The sequence below is a fragment of the Piliocolobus tephrosceles genome, chromosome 4, assembly GCF_002776525.5.
Source record: "Piliocolobus tephrosceles isolate RC106 chromosome 4, ASM277652v3, whole genome shotgun sequence".
NCBI classification, from domain to species: Eukaryota; Metazoa; Chordata; class Mammalia; order Primates; family Cercopithecidae; genus Piliocolobus; species Piliocolobus tephrosceles.
The window spans coordinates 15,063,460-15,076,447 of record NC_045437.1 but is presented as its reverse complement, the minus strand read 5'-3'; the positions used below and the strand labels follow the sequence as shown (position 1 = coordinate 15,076,447).

Below are 12,988 nucleotides of genomic sequence, written 5' to 3'. Positions count from 1 at the left end.
ATACTACAAAACAACATAATTTTCAATAAAAAACATACTTAGTAGATTCTACTCAATAATAATCACTGAAAAGAGTTAAGTCAACAATACTGTAAATGGGTGAAGGTGAAGAGTCTTCAGCAACTGTCTTTGGCAATGCTTAAAAATACATATTTCATTTATCCTTAAATAGACAAGCAAAACTATTCTCATCTATAAGAAAGTGTAATTATGTTGATAAAAATAAAGTTCCAAACTAGAATATCCTCAGAAAAAGACATAGGTCCATCCAGAGAAACTTATTTTTACGAGGGTAAAATGTCCAAGTTTAAGAAAGGTTCCCAGAAAATATGACACGGCGATTCACAGGGTTTTTTCCTAGACTCAATAAAGATCATGGCTATAGAGCCATCCTTATTTATTCGTTTAACAAAACTGTATTGAAGACCGACAGTGTGAGGGGGGTTATAATCACGTGAGTGTGCATATATGGAAGGACGAGCAATGAATAAACACAAAGGAATAGAAAACAGGAAAAGAAATAGAGATTAAACTAGAGGATAGTGAATGGAAAGTAAAGCAATGAAAGACTAAATGAGTAAGATGGATTTCTATTCAACAATTATAGAAAAGCAATGAGTTCTGATAAGAACTTATCCTAAAGGGCTTACTCCAGAACCTAAACACTTCCAAAGACCTCTGTGAAATGCAGTTATTCAACAACAAAGGATAGGAGAAGACTGAAGAGAACAAAGACTCTCGTGAGGCTGAGGGTCCCCAGTTTTAGAGCTGATTCTCTGATCTTCCCAATAGTAAAATAACTTTCTCTTAACGTCCCAAACAGAGTTTTGCAGAGGAGGTTTAAACCTGCCGAGTTGTTTAAACCAGGAAGTGTACTCTAATGAATAATGTCACTTTGTCATGATCCTTTGTCTTACAGTAATTCACTCTGCATTCTCATAATTTACCATTTCAAAGCTGCACTTCTGGGTTGTGGCTCTGTGTTTTGAGATGACCAACAAGGACCCAGACTTCTCTATTCCTAATAGAGCTGCAAAAGTGATGAAAGGATCCCCATTTTTCTTTGCAGGTCCCTATTTTCATCTGCCAAGACCTCAGTTTCCTCATCTATAAACTGACAATAATGATTAATATCCCTCCCACCAGTCCTGTGATGATAAATGAGATTAATTCCTGAAATGCCTTATAATTTACAAAGCAATTTCACAGACATAATCATGGAGAAGGGTGGGCCAGGGACTGGTGAGAAAGAAGGACAAATTCTCCAATATATATTGGGATAATTCCCCATAACACCTGCTGTTTTAAATTTATAGCTTTGAAACCAGAGGAAAATATAAGGTATACACTCTCAGGTATTTAAAACAGAAGTTAAATGTGTACACTCTTCTCAGCCCTCCATGAGCCTTTGCTTGTGTGTAGGCACAAAGGCTACCCCAGGTAAAGGGTTGTCCCAGTGCAAAGATCAATTAAAAGTTACTCATGTCCTGGAGAACCTGGAGGACAGCCTCTCAGCTCTACTTTCACTCTGTGGACTCTAAAGAATATGCTCATCATTTTATATGCTAGAGTTATTACAGACATTGGATAGCCTGGCAATTTGTCAGCAGATTGCTGCCTAAGAAGCAGTTAATTTTTCCTCTGGAAAGGGAGCAAAACGAGTTAAAAGATTCCCTCAGAAGATGCCTTTCATTTTTGATCACCTAGTCCATAAAACTGTCATTTGGAGGGGCCACTTCTCAGTCGCTGCAACTCTTTTAAACACACAAACAAAACAAAGATTGGGAAAAATTGGGAAAGACTGGGGCTGCAACCAAAGTGAGGGTGATGGGCAGGGTGAGGAGGGGCGTGGTCTCCAGAGCAAACATGGGGAAATCGGGTGTGACTCAGCCACACACCAGCTGTGTGCCCTGGGTAGGGAGCCGGCATCTAAGCTTCCGTGTGGGTAACTGTAACGTGGGATCGATCATCACTGCCAGCCTCAATGGCTGTCCTTAGCACTACCTGAATGACTTAAGGTGCTCTGGGAGGAAGTGGCACCCAGTAAGAGCTCAATAACTCCTGGCTATAATTATTAAAATGATTGAAAATGGAATAAACTTGGCAATAACCAAGCCTACCAAATATCTATTAATAATCATTTTTGTCCTGTAAGTTTTTTTCTTAAGAGTTAAGTAGAACATCAATTTTGTTCTTTTTACATTAGAAGGCAATTAATGCTCTAATTCCCAATCTCGCTGAATTTGTCCTGTTCTCTCCTCTCCTTATTTTTATGTTCTTTCTTCCTCCCCTCCCTGAGCTGCATACCTTCTTCTTCTTCCTGGGGTCTGAGTTACCACTGACAGCTGGAATGTGTGAGACCTGCCCTTGGTCTCGGACTTAACCAAGATGCTTCCACTACTTGACCCCAGTACTCAATAGAGCCAAAAGGTTCAACTTCACATATAAGCAGACTTTTCCTGACTTCTCCACCTTGCCAAAAAGTGGCTTACTTACAGCAAAAGGGCCAATCCGCAAATATCAGAGAAATTCCTGAAATTTTTCTCCAGAAATTTTGACTCCCTTTTCACTGCTACATCTGCATGGAAACTGCAGCAAAGGAATTTACCACAGAAAGGGTAGCAAACAAAAAATGTTTTAATAACATTTCTGCACATTGCTCAAGGCTTCTACAGTTACAATTATGAGTTCATGCAGTGTTAACAACTGCTTTTCATTTTGTTACTGGTTTAAGAATTTAAAGAGGAATTGATAGAACGAGTACATGTAATTCACAACCTCATAGAGATCTGCAGTTCCAGAAACAGTCTACACTTCTTCAACTACGGAACGGGGAAAATGCTGACCATGTGCTTATTTTTCACTACCCAGGAAAATTCAGAGATGGTCAGTGATTATTCACGTCAAAAGTTTTAAAGCTGTCCCTCTCTGGGGTTTTAACTAGCACGTTTTAGAAGTATCTGCCCATCAGCGTCCACTGTTACTCACTGTGGTACACAGGCTGGGGAAGCACCCAGGCAGGCCAGGTTTTTCTGCCCCTTTGCTGAAGCATACCATGGTCTTCACTTACACGGAACCCACAGGAATCACCTCCCATGAACTAAGCCATATGAGAAATGGAACATGATGGTTTTAGGGATAACCAGGGAGAATCTCTAAACAAAATATTTAGCTTTTCCCAAGAGCCTGTGCTCTACTTCCTCCCTCCCAGTTACTCACTTTTTTTTTTTTTTTTTTTTTTTGGTTTTGGGGTTTTGTTTTTAGAAAACAGGCGCATCTTTTAGACATTTCAGGAATGAAAAACACTGTCCAGGGTTGTCATTATTTAGAGGGTAACTCAATTCTTAGGCACACTTCCCACTTCTCACTCATGTCCACATTTAACACACTGGGGGAGTAGAGTCTTTTATGGGAATCAGGAAGATTATCTTGTTCAGAAATCACTGGCCTCCATGCCTAGCTTCTCAGTTAGACTCTGAACTTCCTTAGAGCACATCTTATTTTATCTAGAGATTAATGCAGTAAGATATGGAAGAAGAGGTCTGAATTTCTGTAGCTACAGCAGGAATAAAAAGAAGCTACATTCTGAGGAAGTTCCACCAACACTGATTTTATTAACAGGAGGAAGAAGTGCCACTCTGCGTCTCCCAGCAGACCCTGTGCTATACAAAAGTGCCTCAGAGCTCCCTGAGAAAGATGCTCTTTTTGTATGATTCTAGTCAATGTGTAGCTTCCGATCAAATATCACTGACCAATAACATCAATTAAAAGTCTTATCTCGAAGTGAAAAAACTTATTCAAGTCATTCACCATAAACACAATTAAGGGTCTTGCTTCAGGTTTAGTAGATCTACGTGTTTTAGGGCAGTAATAAAAGTAACAATAACACTGTAAGTTTAGTTGGTATCCATTACTGCACTGAAAATAGGATATCATTTATCAAATCCAATTTTTGGTGCAGGTTATATCCCACCAAAGGCAAGGAAATAAAGAAAATTGGTAGATGTTCAAATTAATATCTAAATATATTTAGATAGACATAAATACATATGTATAATACACTCACATGCATAATTAGCCCAGAGAAAGTGAGGGAAGTATTTTCTAATCACTAACTAACATCACAGAGAAGGACTGATGAGAAAAAGTAGCAGCATGACTTAGAACTAATAACCCTTCATCAAACATAATCACATGTGACAGAATGTTTCCTAGGGAACGTGGTTCAGGGTCAGATAGTTGATCCCCTTACTCAATGCAGAAATCTCTAGCACAATCTCCTCCGCTGTAATGACCACCTTTCTGTTTGAGAGGGCTCACTCTTTCCTTAGGTAGCCCAGCTACGATTTGGGCGGCTCTAATCATTAGATAGATCTTCCTTAGACTGAGCCAAATACAACTTCTTGTAACTTACATATATTCTTTGTTCAGCACTCTGAAGTCTAACTTTCTTCATGATAGCGTTTCAAATGTTATTTTCTAAGGTACAGATAATGTCCCAACTTACAATTTTTTTTAACTTTACCACCGTGCAAAAGTCACGCATTGAGTAGAACCTGTACTGTGAGTACCCATACAACCATTCTGTTTATCATTTTCAGCACAGCATTCAATAAATTACAGAAGATATTCAGTACGTCATTACAAAACAGGCTTGATGTTGTATGTTTTACCCAAGTGAAGACTAATGTAAGTCTTCTGAGAATATTTAAGGTACGCTAGGCTAAGCTATGCTGTTGGGTAGGTTAGGTGTATTAAATGCATTTTTTGACTTAAGATATATATGTTTTTTGAGATGGAGTCTCGTTCTTGTTGCCCAGGTTGGAAGACAACGGTGTGATCTCGGCTCACTGCAACCTCCACCTCACAGGTTCAAGCCATTCTCCTGCCTCAGCCTCCCGAGTAGCTGGGATTACAGGCGCCCGCCATCACACCTGGCTCATTTTTGTATTTTGTAGTAGAGACGGGGTTTCACCATGTTGGCCATGCTGGTCTCAAACTGCTGACCTCAGGTGATCCCCCCGCCTCGACCTCCCAAAGTGCTGGGATTATAGGAGTGAGCCACCGAACCCTGCCTGACTTAAGACTTTTTTTTTAATTGGGACATAAGCCTGTCATAAGTCAAGAAGCATCTGTATATAAGTACCTAAACTTCATTTATTCCCTTCATCCATTCAAGAAATTTATTCACTCTAGATTTTATTCCAGATGCTGTCACATATGTTATTACATCCCTAAGGCCATCTTAAAATGTGTAATACCCAGACACTTCTACCAAACAGCTAGCCAAAGTTATCTAAGCAGCTTTCAGACATACCAGTGGATATGGCCTCAGGACAAAAGTGAATCTTAATACTCAAAATCAATCCAGAATCCATTCTATTTCAAAAGGCAAAGAGAGTTAAGATAGTTTATGTCAGTTGATTTCCAAGTGAAAAGAAAAGCTACCTCTACTTTGTTTTGTTTTAAATGTGCAAAAAGATTCCCCAGATCTCGAAAAATACCTTCTCATTGTTAGACCAAAGATGGTATTGTTAGCTGCACTAATAATTTATTTGAAACTAATAGTGGAACAGTATCACTTATCTCTGACTTGCATCAGAATGAAATGAGTCGCTAGAGGCAAAAGATGAACACGTACCTCTACTCAGAACTAGGGTGATTTTTTGAGATATCTTAGGCCAATACGCACATATCCAGTAAGTCAGGCAGCATTCACTAGTCAAAGCAATAATAGGATATCACCTTTGAAGAGCACACCCTGGGCCTTCTCCTTCCTTCCCTTAAATGAAGTCACAAATCATCTGTTATAAGTGGATGAAACATATTAGCAAAGAATCTAGAATGCCCAGTGGCCAGACTGACCCTGTTGCATTGTATTACTAGCTGACTACAGAAGACTGATAATGTTGTACTTTGCGCAAAATGATAAATTTATGCCCTCACACTTTGCAAAGGAGTGAATGATTATGCCCTCCCAAAATTCACATGCTGAATCTCTAACCCCAATGTGATAGCATCTGGAGGTGGGGCCTGTAGGAGGTAATTAGGTCATAAGGGTAGAACCCTGATGAATGAGATTAGTGCCCTTAAAAGAAGAGGCCAGCGAGTTAGCTTGCCCTCTCTCCCTCACAGCCGTGCAAGAATCAAGAATACAATGAGAAGACGGCAGTCTGCAGCTCAGAAGAGAATACAATGAGAAGACGGCAATCTGCAGCTCAGAAGAGGGCCCTCACCAGAGCCTGTCCGTGCTGGAACCCCAATCTCAGAACCCCAGCCTCCAGAACTGTAAGAAACAAATTTCTGTTGTTAATAAGTCGCCTGGTCATGGTACTTTGTAATAGCAGCTTGAACTGTCTAAGACAAGCATAAACTGCACAGAAGCCCCCCTTATCCACAGTTTTACTGTTCAGTGTCAGCAACCCATGGTTGTAGTTCAAAACTAGTAAATAAACATTTCCAGAAATAGACAATCCCGAAGTTTTACATTTTGAGTTCTTTCCAAGTAGCGTGATGCAATCTCACACCATCCTGGGAGGTCCAGCATCTCCACAATGGAGACGCTTCCTGCCCTGAAGTCACGGAATAGCCATCTCGGTGATCGAATGGACTGTGGAGGTATTGCAGGGCTTGTGTCCACGTCGCCCTTATTCTACCTCATAATGGCCCCCAAAGTGCAAGAGGAATGATGCGGGAATGAAAATATGCCAAGAAGCCGTAAAGGGCTTCCTTTAAGTGAAAAGTTGAAAGTTCTTAAGGAAACAAACAAACAAAAAAATGTATGCTAAGGCTGCTAACATCTACAGTAAGAATGAATATTCTATCCGTAAAACTGTGAAGGAAAAAGAAATCCCTGCTAGCTTTGCTGTCCTACCTCAAACTGTAAAAGTTAGAGCCACCATGCATGATAAATGCTTCATTAAGACAGAATGAAATTTGAGGGTGGAAGAAATGGACAGAAACATTCCGAATGACTGCAATCAGGTTCGGTACTCTCCAAGTTTCAGGCATTCACTGGGGTTTTTAGAATTCATCCCCAGCAGATGTGGGGGACACTTCTATGCCCCTCAGTTTATCACAGTGATTAAAAGTAGCAGCCGGCACGCTCCCTGGATCCTCGAAGCTCAGCCCATCATGTCCTTCAGGTCTTGGTGTAAAAGGCAACTTTTCAGTAAGGCTCATGGTGCCTGCTCTAATTAAAATATAATATCCTCCACCCACATTCCCAATCATCTTAACCTGACAGTTTTCTTTCTTCAGGGACCTGAGCCCCTTGTAATGTACCACATGGTTTACTGAATTACTGTGTGTGGGTGTTCACTGTTCCAGTTCCCCTTCCTCCCAACACATAAGCTCACACACACACACGTGTTTATGAATGACAAGGACAGGATCTTCATCTGTTTACTGACTTATCCCAAGAATCTAAGAGTCCTGGGCCCATAGCGGGAAGTTAAAAGTTAACATATATTTAAGTTGAATGAATGAATAAATGACTCTGGGCTTAGAAAGAGCTGGCCCCGGGGTCCCCATTCAGCCTACACTGACTGAGCGACCTTGGGAAAATCATCATCCTCTCTGGTACTGTGTTCCTCATCAGTAAAATGTAGAATCTACAAGTAATTACCCCATAAGATCCTTGCAGGGATGAAGTGGGTCGCTGCATGGCAAGTGGCTTAGAATTATGCCTGGACATAGAAAGCTTTCAATAAATGTTAGCTGCCATTGTTATTATAATTTCAAGATATGTTTCCTGAGGTGGCAATGGATTTGTGAAGATTTATGCTCTCAGGCAACTGGCTCTCCCCTTATCTGACAGCACCGATCTGAGATGGTGACAGGAACTCACTGCCCTTGGTGGAGCAGCAGAGTTACCAAGGATCTCGCCCCTTCCCTATGGCCTCTCATCAGTCCCAATTTAACAATATCCTCAGCTTTGCAAAGAAGCTGTTAACAGTGCAAGTGGTACTGCCTCTGACCTGCTGAAGCAGAATAAACAAAACATTGAAACCACCGAGTAAGTGATGGTGAGGCTCAGAAACCTTAAAAGGCAGGGAGGGCAGCTTCTCTTTTCCTACTTGAACTGAGATTTATTTGGCTTAACTGGAGTCAAAGCTAATGGTTCTAATGACTTTGAAGCACCCCAACTTATTCTCCAGATTTCTACACATGGACTTACACTTCATGGAAGAAGATATATACACACACACGAAAATCCCTCCATAAAAGAATTTACCAGACCATACTAATCACGTAGACATTAGCTTCATCCCTGGAGTAAAATCCAAGTCTCTCTAATAGCAATAGGAGACGGGGCTGCAAATTAGACCAATAACCTGAATATTCACTAAGGATTTAGGAAAACAAAACACTTTGGAAACACCCATTATCGATTCACACATACCTTTGATCTATGGAGAAAAGCAAGGATTTCAGGACTGGTTGAGTTAGAAGAGGAGGAGGAGGTTCGTGAGGAAGATAGACACAAGAGATCAAAAAGGATGACAAAAGTGGGAGGCGTATTTACTGATTTCTTGGCAATAATAGTCTTAACTTCCCTGTTAGTTATGTCTTTCCAAAGTTAATCTCTATGAAGTGGTCCCTTACGGCATTATGAGAGCAAAATGAAATGAATGACTACACATTCAAGGAATAGTAATAACAAGTAATGTCAATAAGAAATTTCTCTCTTCACTTTAGAGAACAAACACCCCAGAGTTGATGCTGGAATTAAATTTTTAGAATCCCAAGTTAATGCTCTGTACTCTACACAATAAGTTCTCTCAGCTTTAACGTGCATGTGATAAATGATGGAGTAGTGTTGCATTTTTGACAAGCTCCCCGGTGATGCGGACAGCGCTAGTCCTTGGAATACACTGAGTTGGAAGCCTCTGCCCCATTACATCTGCTAAGGTAAGCCTTGTGAATAATTGTTTTCAATGAAAAGGTATTTTCCAAGAGCAGAAGAAAATGAGATTACCAACAGAATACTGACGTGTTGGAAGTTCTAATAATTCAACAATATTTGTAATATTCAACAAACATTTGCATAACAATGTCAACTGTCATTATTAAGTAAAACATACCTAAGTTGCAGATGAAACATACACAAACACCAATATTTTGGAGTCGAGCAATCTATTAAAAGAAAAACTTCAGCTGAATTAAATCTAAAGGAATTTAATTGAGCAATGAACAATTCGCAAATCAGGCAGCCCCCAGAATCACAGTGGATTCGGAGAGACTCCGGCACATCCACATGGTGAAAGAAGATTTATAGACAAAAAAAGGAAAATGGCATACAGAAATCAGAAGTAAGGTACAGAAACAGCTGAACTGGTTACAGGTTGGCGTTTGCCTTATTTAAACACAGTTTGCCTTATTTAAACACAGTTTGAACACTCAGCAATGTTTAAGTATGGCTGCTGGGATTGGCCAAGACTCAGCTATTTTTTTTGTTTGTTTGTTTTCTTTTGTTTTTTGACACTGAGTCCTGCCCTGTTGCCCAGGCTGGAGTGCAGTTGCGTGATCTCGGCTCACTGCAACATCCATCTCTCGGGTTCAAGCGATTCTCCTGCCTCAGCTTCCCGGGTAGGTGGGATTACAGGCATGAGCCACCAGGCCCGGATACTTTTTGTATTTTCAGTAGAGACGATGGGGTTTCACCATGTTGGTCAGCCGGGTCTTGAACTCCTGACCTCAAGTAATCCGCCCGCCTAGGCCTTCCAAAATGGCGGGATTACAGGTAGGGGCCACCGCGCCCAAACTGTTTTCAATCTTGCCTACCTATTAAGTTAGGTTGCAGTTCATCCACAAGGGCTCAAATATAGAAGTACAGAGTACTTCTCAAGCCATATTTATTTTGCTTTAATAAATCTCTCACCGTATTTTATTGGTATGCACTCATGGATAATTTCCTCCTTATGTTTGAGATACACTATACAAAAAATCCACTAATTCTATAAAACTGTCTTAATTTTCAGTCAGCTTTGATAATGAAGATACTATGTCTAGGGGTTGCTTTTACTTTCTTTGAAATGTTAACATTTTAGATAAGAAAGATGGCACTGCCACAACTGAGCCCAGCAGATTATTTGCAATCTACCATGGAATAACAAAGTTGACCATAACGCATTACATATATTACATCCCTACTTAGGAGGGGCCACAGTATAGCTGAGGGTTAAAGAAGAAAAAAGAAGGTCATGTTACTTCTATTTCTGTTTTCCTCACCTGTAAGAGAGGAATCTCCATGCATCTGAAGAAAGCTGATGAAAACTAAACACAGTGTGTACCTCTAGCAAAAACTCACAATTACCTTGTAAAGCTTCCTATTGGTCCTCCTGAATCAGCTGAGCACAAGAGGTTTTTCCTATAAAAAGTCTACAGTGCATCTAAATCTGATCCCAGTAAAATTTCACTTCGGCTGAAGTGAAAATGCAGAGGTAGCATTTAAGGATAACAGCTGGAGAACATTAGTTCCCTGTCTCTCCTTTTCTCTCCCAAGGGTTGAAAATTCTGCTGTTCAGACAGGAAGTTGTCATATACCACACACTGCACAATACGAGAATGCTGGGATATAAGAACAAGTTGCAGAGGATTAGAAGGGCTGGGGTGGGAGGCGGGTGGAGGGGGGGACTGTTCAAGAAAGAAAGAAATAGCAGTGATTCTATGTATCTCTTGGGTTGTCTTTTTCCTCCGACAGTGTTCGACTAGCATATACCTAGAATTGACAAGCACATGCTACAATTATGTCCTGAAAGCTTTTTAATAACTCAGAGTAAGAAGGCTTAATCACTTACTTTTCCGCAAATTTTTATAATATTAACTCTAAGACGCTTTGGGGAGTGGCCCAGATTCTGCAATAATCTTTTTTGGCATACTTTCACATTTGCTATCTAAAAAGGCAGCCTTTAACTTTAAAAAAAAAAAAAAAAAGTCAAAAAAAAACCCTCAAATCACTGCTTAAGATAAGAAAATATACATAGATACACACACACGCACACACACACGCACATATGGAAGTCAAAAAATGATGATCTGGAAAAAGAACGACTTAAACAAAAGGTTCTTGTGAATATGGTTTTTGTAGGGTCGGTTTCTGCTGTAATTTCACAAAACTGCTGAGAAACGAGGAGAGACACCCACATTCTGTGGCCACAGCTCAAAGTTTCGAACAGGGTGATAAGAGTTTCCTCCAGGCCACATGCTGAATAGCTAGCCTGCATTCCTACCAGTCTGCAAGCGCTGGCCCCTCCTTTGCAACCAACTGTCCTCTGGGGGCGGGCTGTAAAACTGGCCCAGTCTCTTCCACTCCTCTTCAGCAAAGCCCACTAGACACAAACCTTCTTAACTTTTGAACGGCAGAAAAATGCCTTTGCCTTATGCATATCAGGGGCTAGCTGTTAATTGGGATACAACGCTACGGTTTTATGCAGAGTGGGAGGAGGGAGGAGAAAGGAAGGAGAAGCCAACCCAGACATCCATCATCCTTTTAGGAGTAGGTGGAGTTTAAAGTTTCCCCAACTTCCAAGTTCCCACTTGACAGGCAATATTTCTGTGCAATTTCCAGCCCCACATAACAGATGGTCCTTTGCCCGTCTCGAGCCCCGAGAGAGCCCAGACAAAGCCCCCAGCCATTCCACGCCTCGCAGGACTGATAGGTGCTTAGTTTCATGAAGCTGTCAGTGCAGGGGCAGCGAGCAAAGAATGGAAACTTAACTTCTCCTTCCAGAAGTTTTTCCTGCTACAGTAGAGTCCAGGGGGCTGGAGCACAAAGGCCCGGTAAACTTTTCACTGAGTTATTTTTCAAAAACGTCTTCCGCCATCTGCCAAACCATCATCTCCTAAACCCCAGATGCCCAGGGAAGGAAGACTGAGGCACATGTGCTCAGAAACACAGCAGAGATGCAACTTGAGCCTCCCCAAAGCCAAACTGGGAAGTTGCTTAAAGAGACCCCCACGGTGGAAAAGCATCCTCGGGGCGCCTGACCTACTCATTGGTCACTCTCTGCCAAAGGCGAAGGTGGTGACCCAGACGGGGTGCCAAATGGGGTGCGTCACGGCCGCGGGCGAGAACCTCCCTTCCCAGCCGGGAGGGCGAGGGAAAGGGGAGGAGGGAAGCGATCCGGGAGTCTGAGGACGGGCGGCCCACTCACCCTCACTGCCGTACTGTTTGCCATTGTTCGCGCCCATCCTGTCGCCGTCATGCCCGCCGTCTCCAGGGACACTCCATAGCTGCGGCGCACCTCCTGCGCGCTCGGCCCGAGGAAAGCCCGCCCGACGGGACCGTTAGCTGCACATCCCCCCCCACGCTCCAGGGCCGACCTCCGGCCTGGGGAGGTCCCCGCACTCCAGCGGGAGGGGGTGCTGCGTCCCCTCCTGGCACCCCCGGTGGCTCCAGGCAGGGCCAGGCACAGCCGCAGCACTTAGAATCCGCCCTGGGGGCCGGCGGGCGCAGCGCCGCGCACAGCCCGCGCCCAAGGGCCGCCCAGAGGCTCGCCGCGCCGCCGCCGCCGGGTCCCCATCCGCCCGCCCCGATCCCCTCCGCTGGGCGCGGAGCCGGGCGGGCCCCGGGGCTCCGCGGCTTGGCCGCCTCCTTCGGCTGCCCCTGCGCGCCCGCGACTTCCCCGGGGAGGGCGCGGCGGCCACTTGTTGCGGGTGCCCGGAGCGAGCGAAGACGGGCGCCCCGGCGCAGCTCGCCCGCGGGCCCGACTTTTGTTAGCGCCAGGCGCCTCCTCTCGCCGCCCAGCGTCAATCACAGCTGGAGCCCCGGGGAGGAAGGCCGGCCCGGAGATGCGCGGCCTTTTAAAGGGGCAGCGCGCCTTTTCGGGGCTCCGGCTGTTGGCCCCGGCTTGGGCACCGGCTCTGCGCGCCACGCGCGAACCCTTCGGAGCGAAACGACGTCCTGCTGGCTCTGTTTTGCTGTTGTTCTTTTATAGGCTTGGCACCCAATCTATAAGATGAACTTCTGGGCGTCGTTTGGAAT

General features: G+C 43.4%; 1 protein-coding gene across 1 annotated transcript in view; it reads right to left on the bottom strand.

The window, feature by feature from the left end:
- Positions 1–12,693, bottom strand: part of FBXL7 (F-box and leucine rich repeat protein 7) — a 438,958-nt gene extending 426,265 nt beyond the window's left edge. Inside the window, exon 1 of the mRNA XM_023218265.3 lies at positions 12,159–12,693. Coding sequence (XP_023074033.1) covers positions 12,159–12,195 — 37 coding nt within the window. The 5' untranslated portion in view covers positions 12,196–12,693. The remainder of the gene's footprint in view (positions 1–12,158) is intronic.
- Positions 12,694–12,988: the final 295 nt, after the last annotated feature.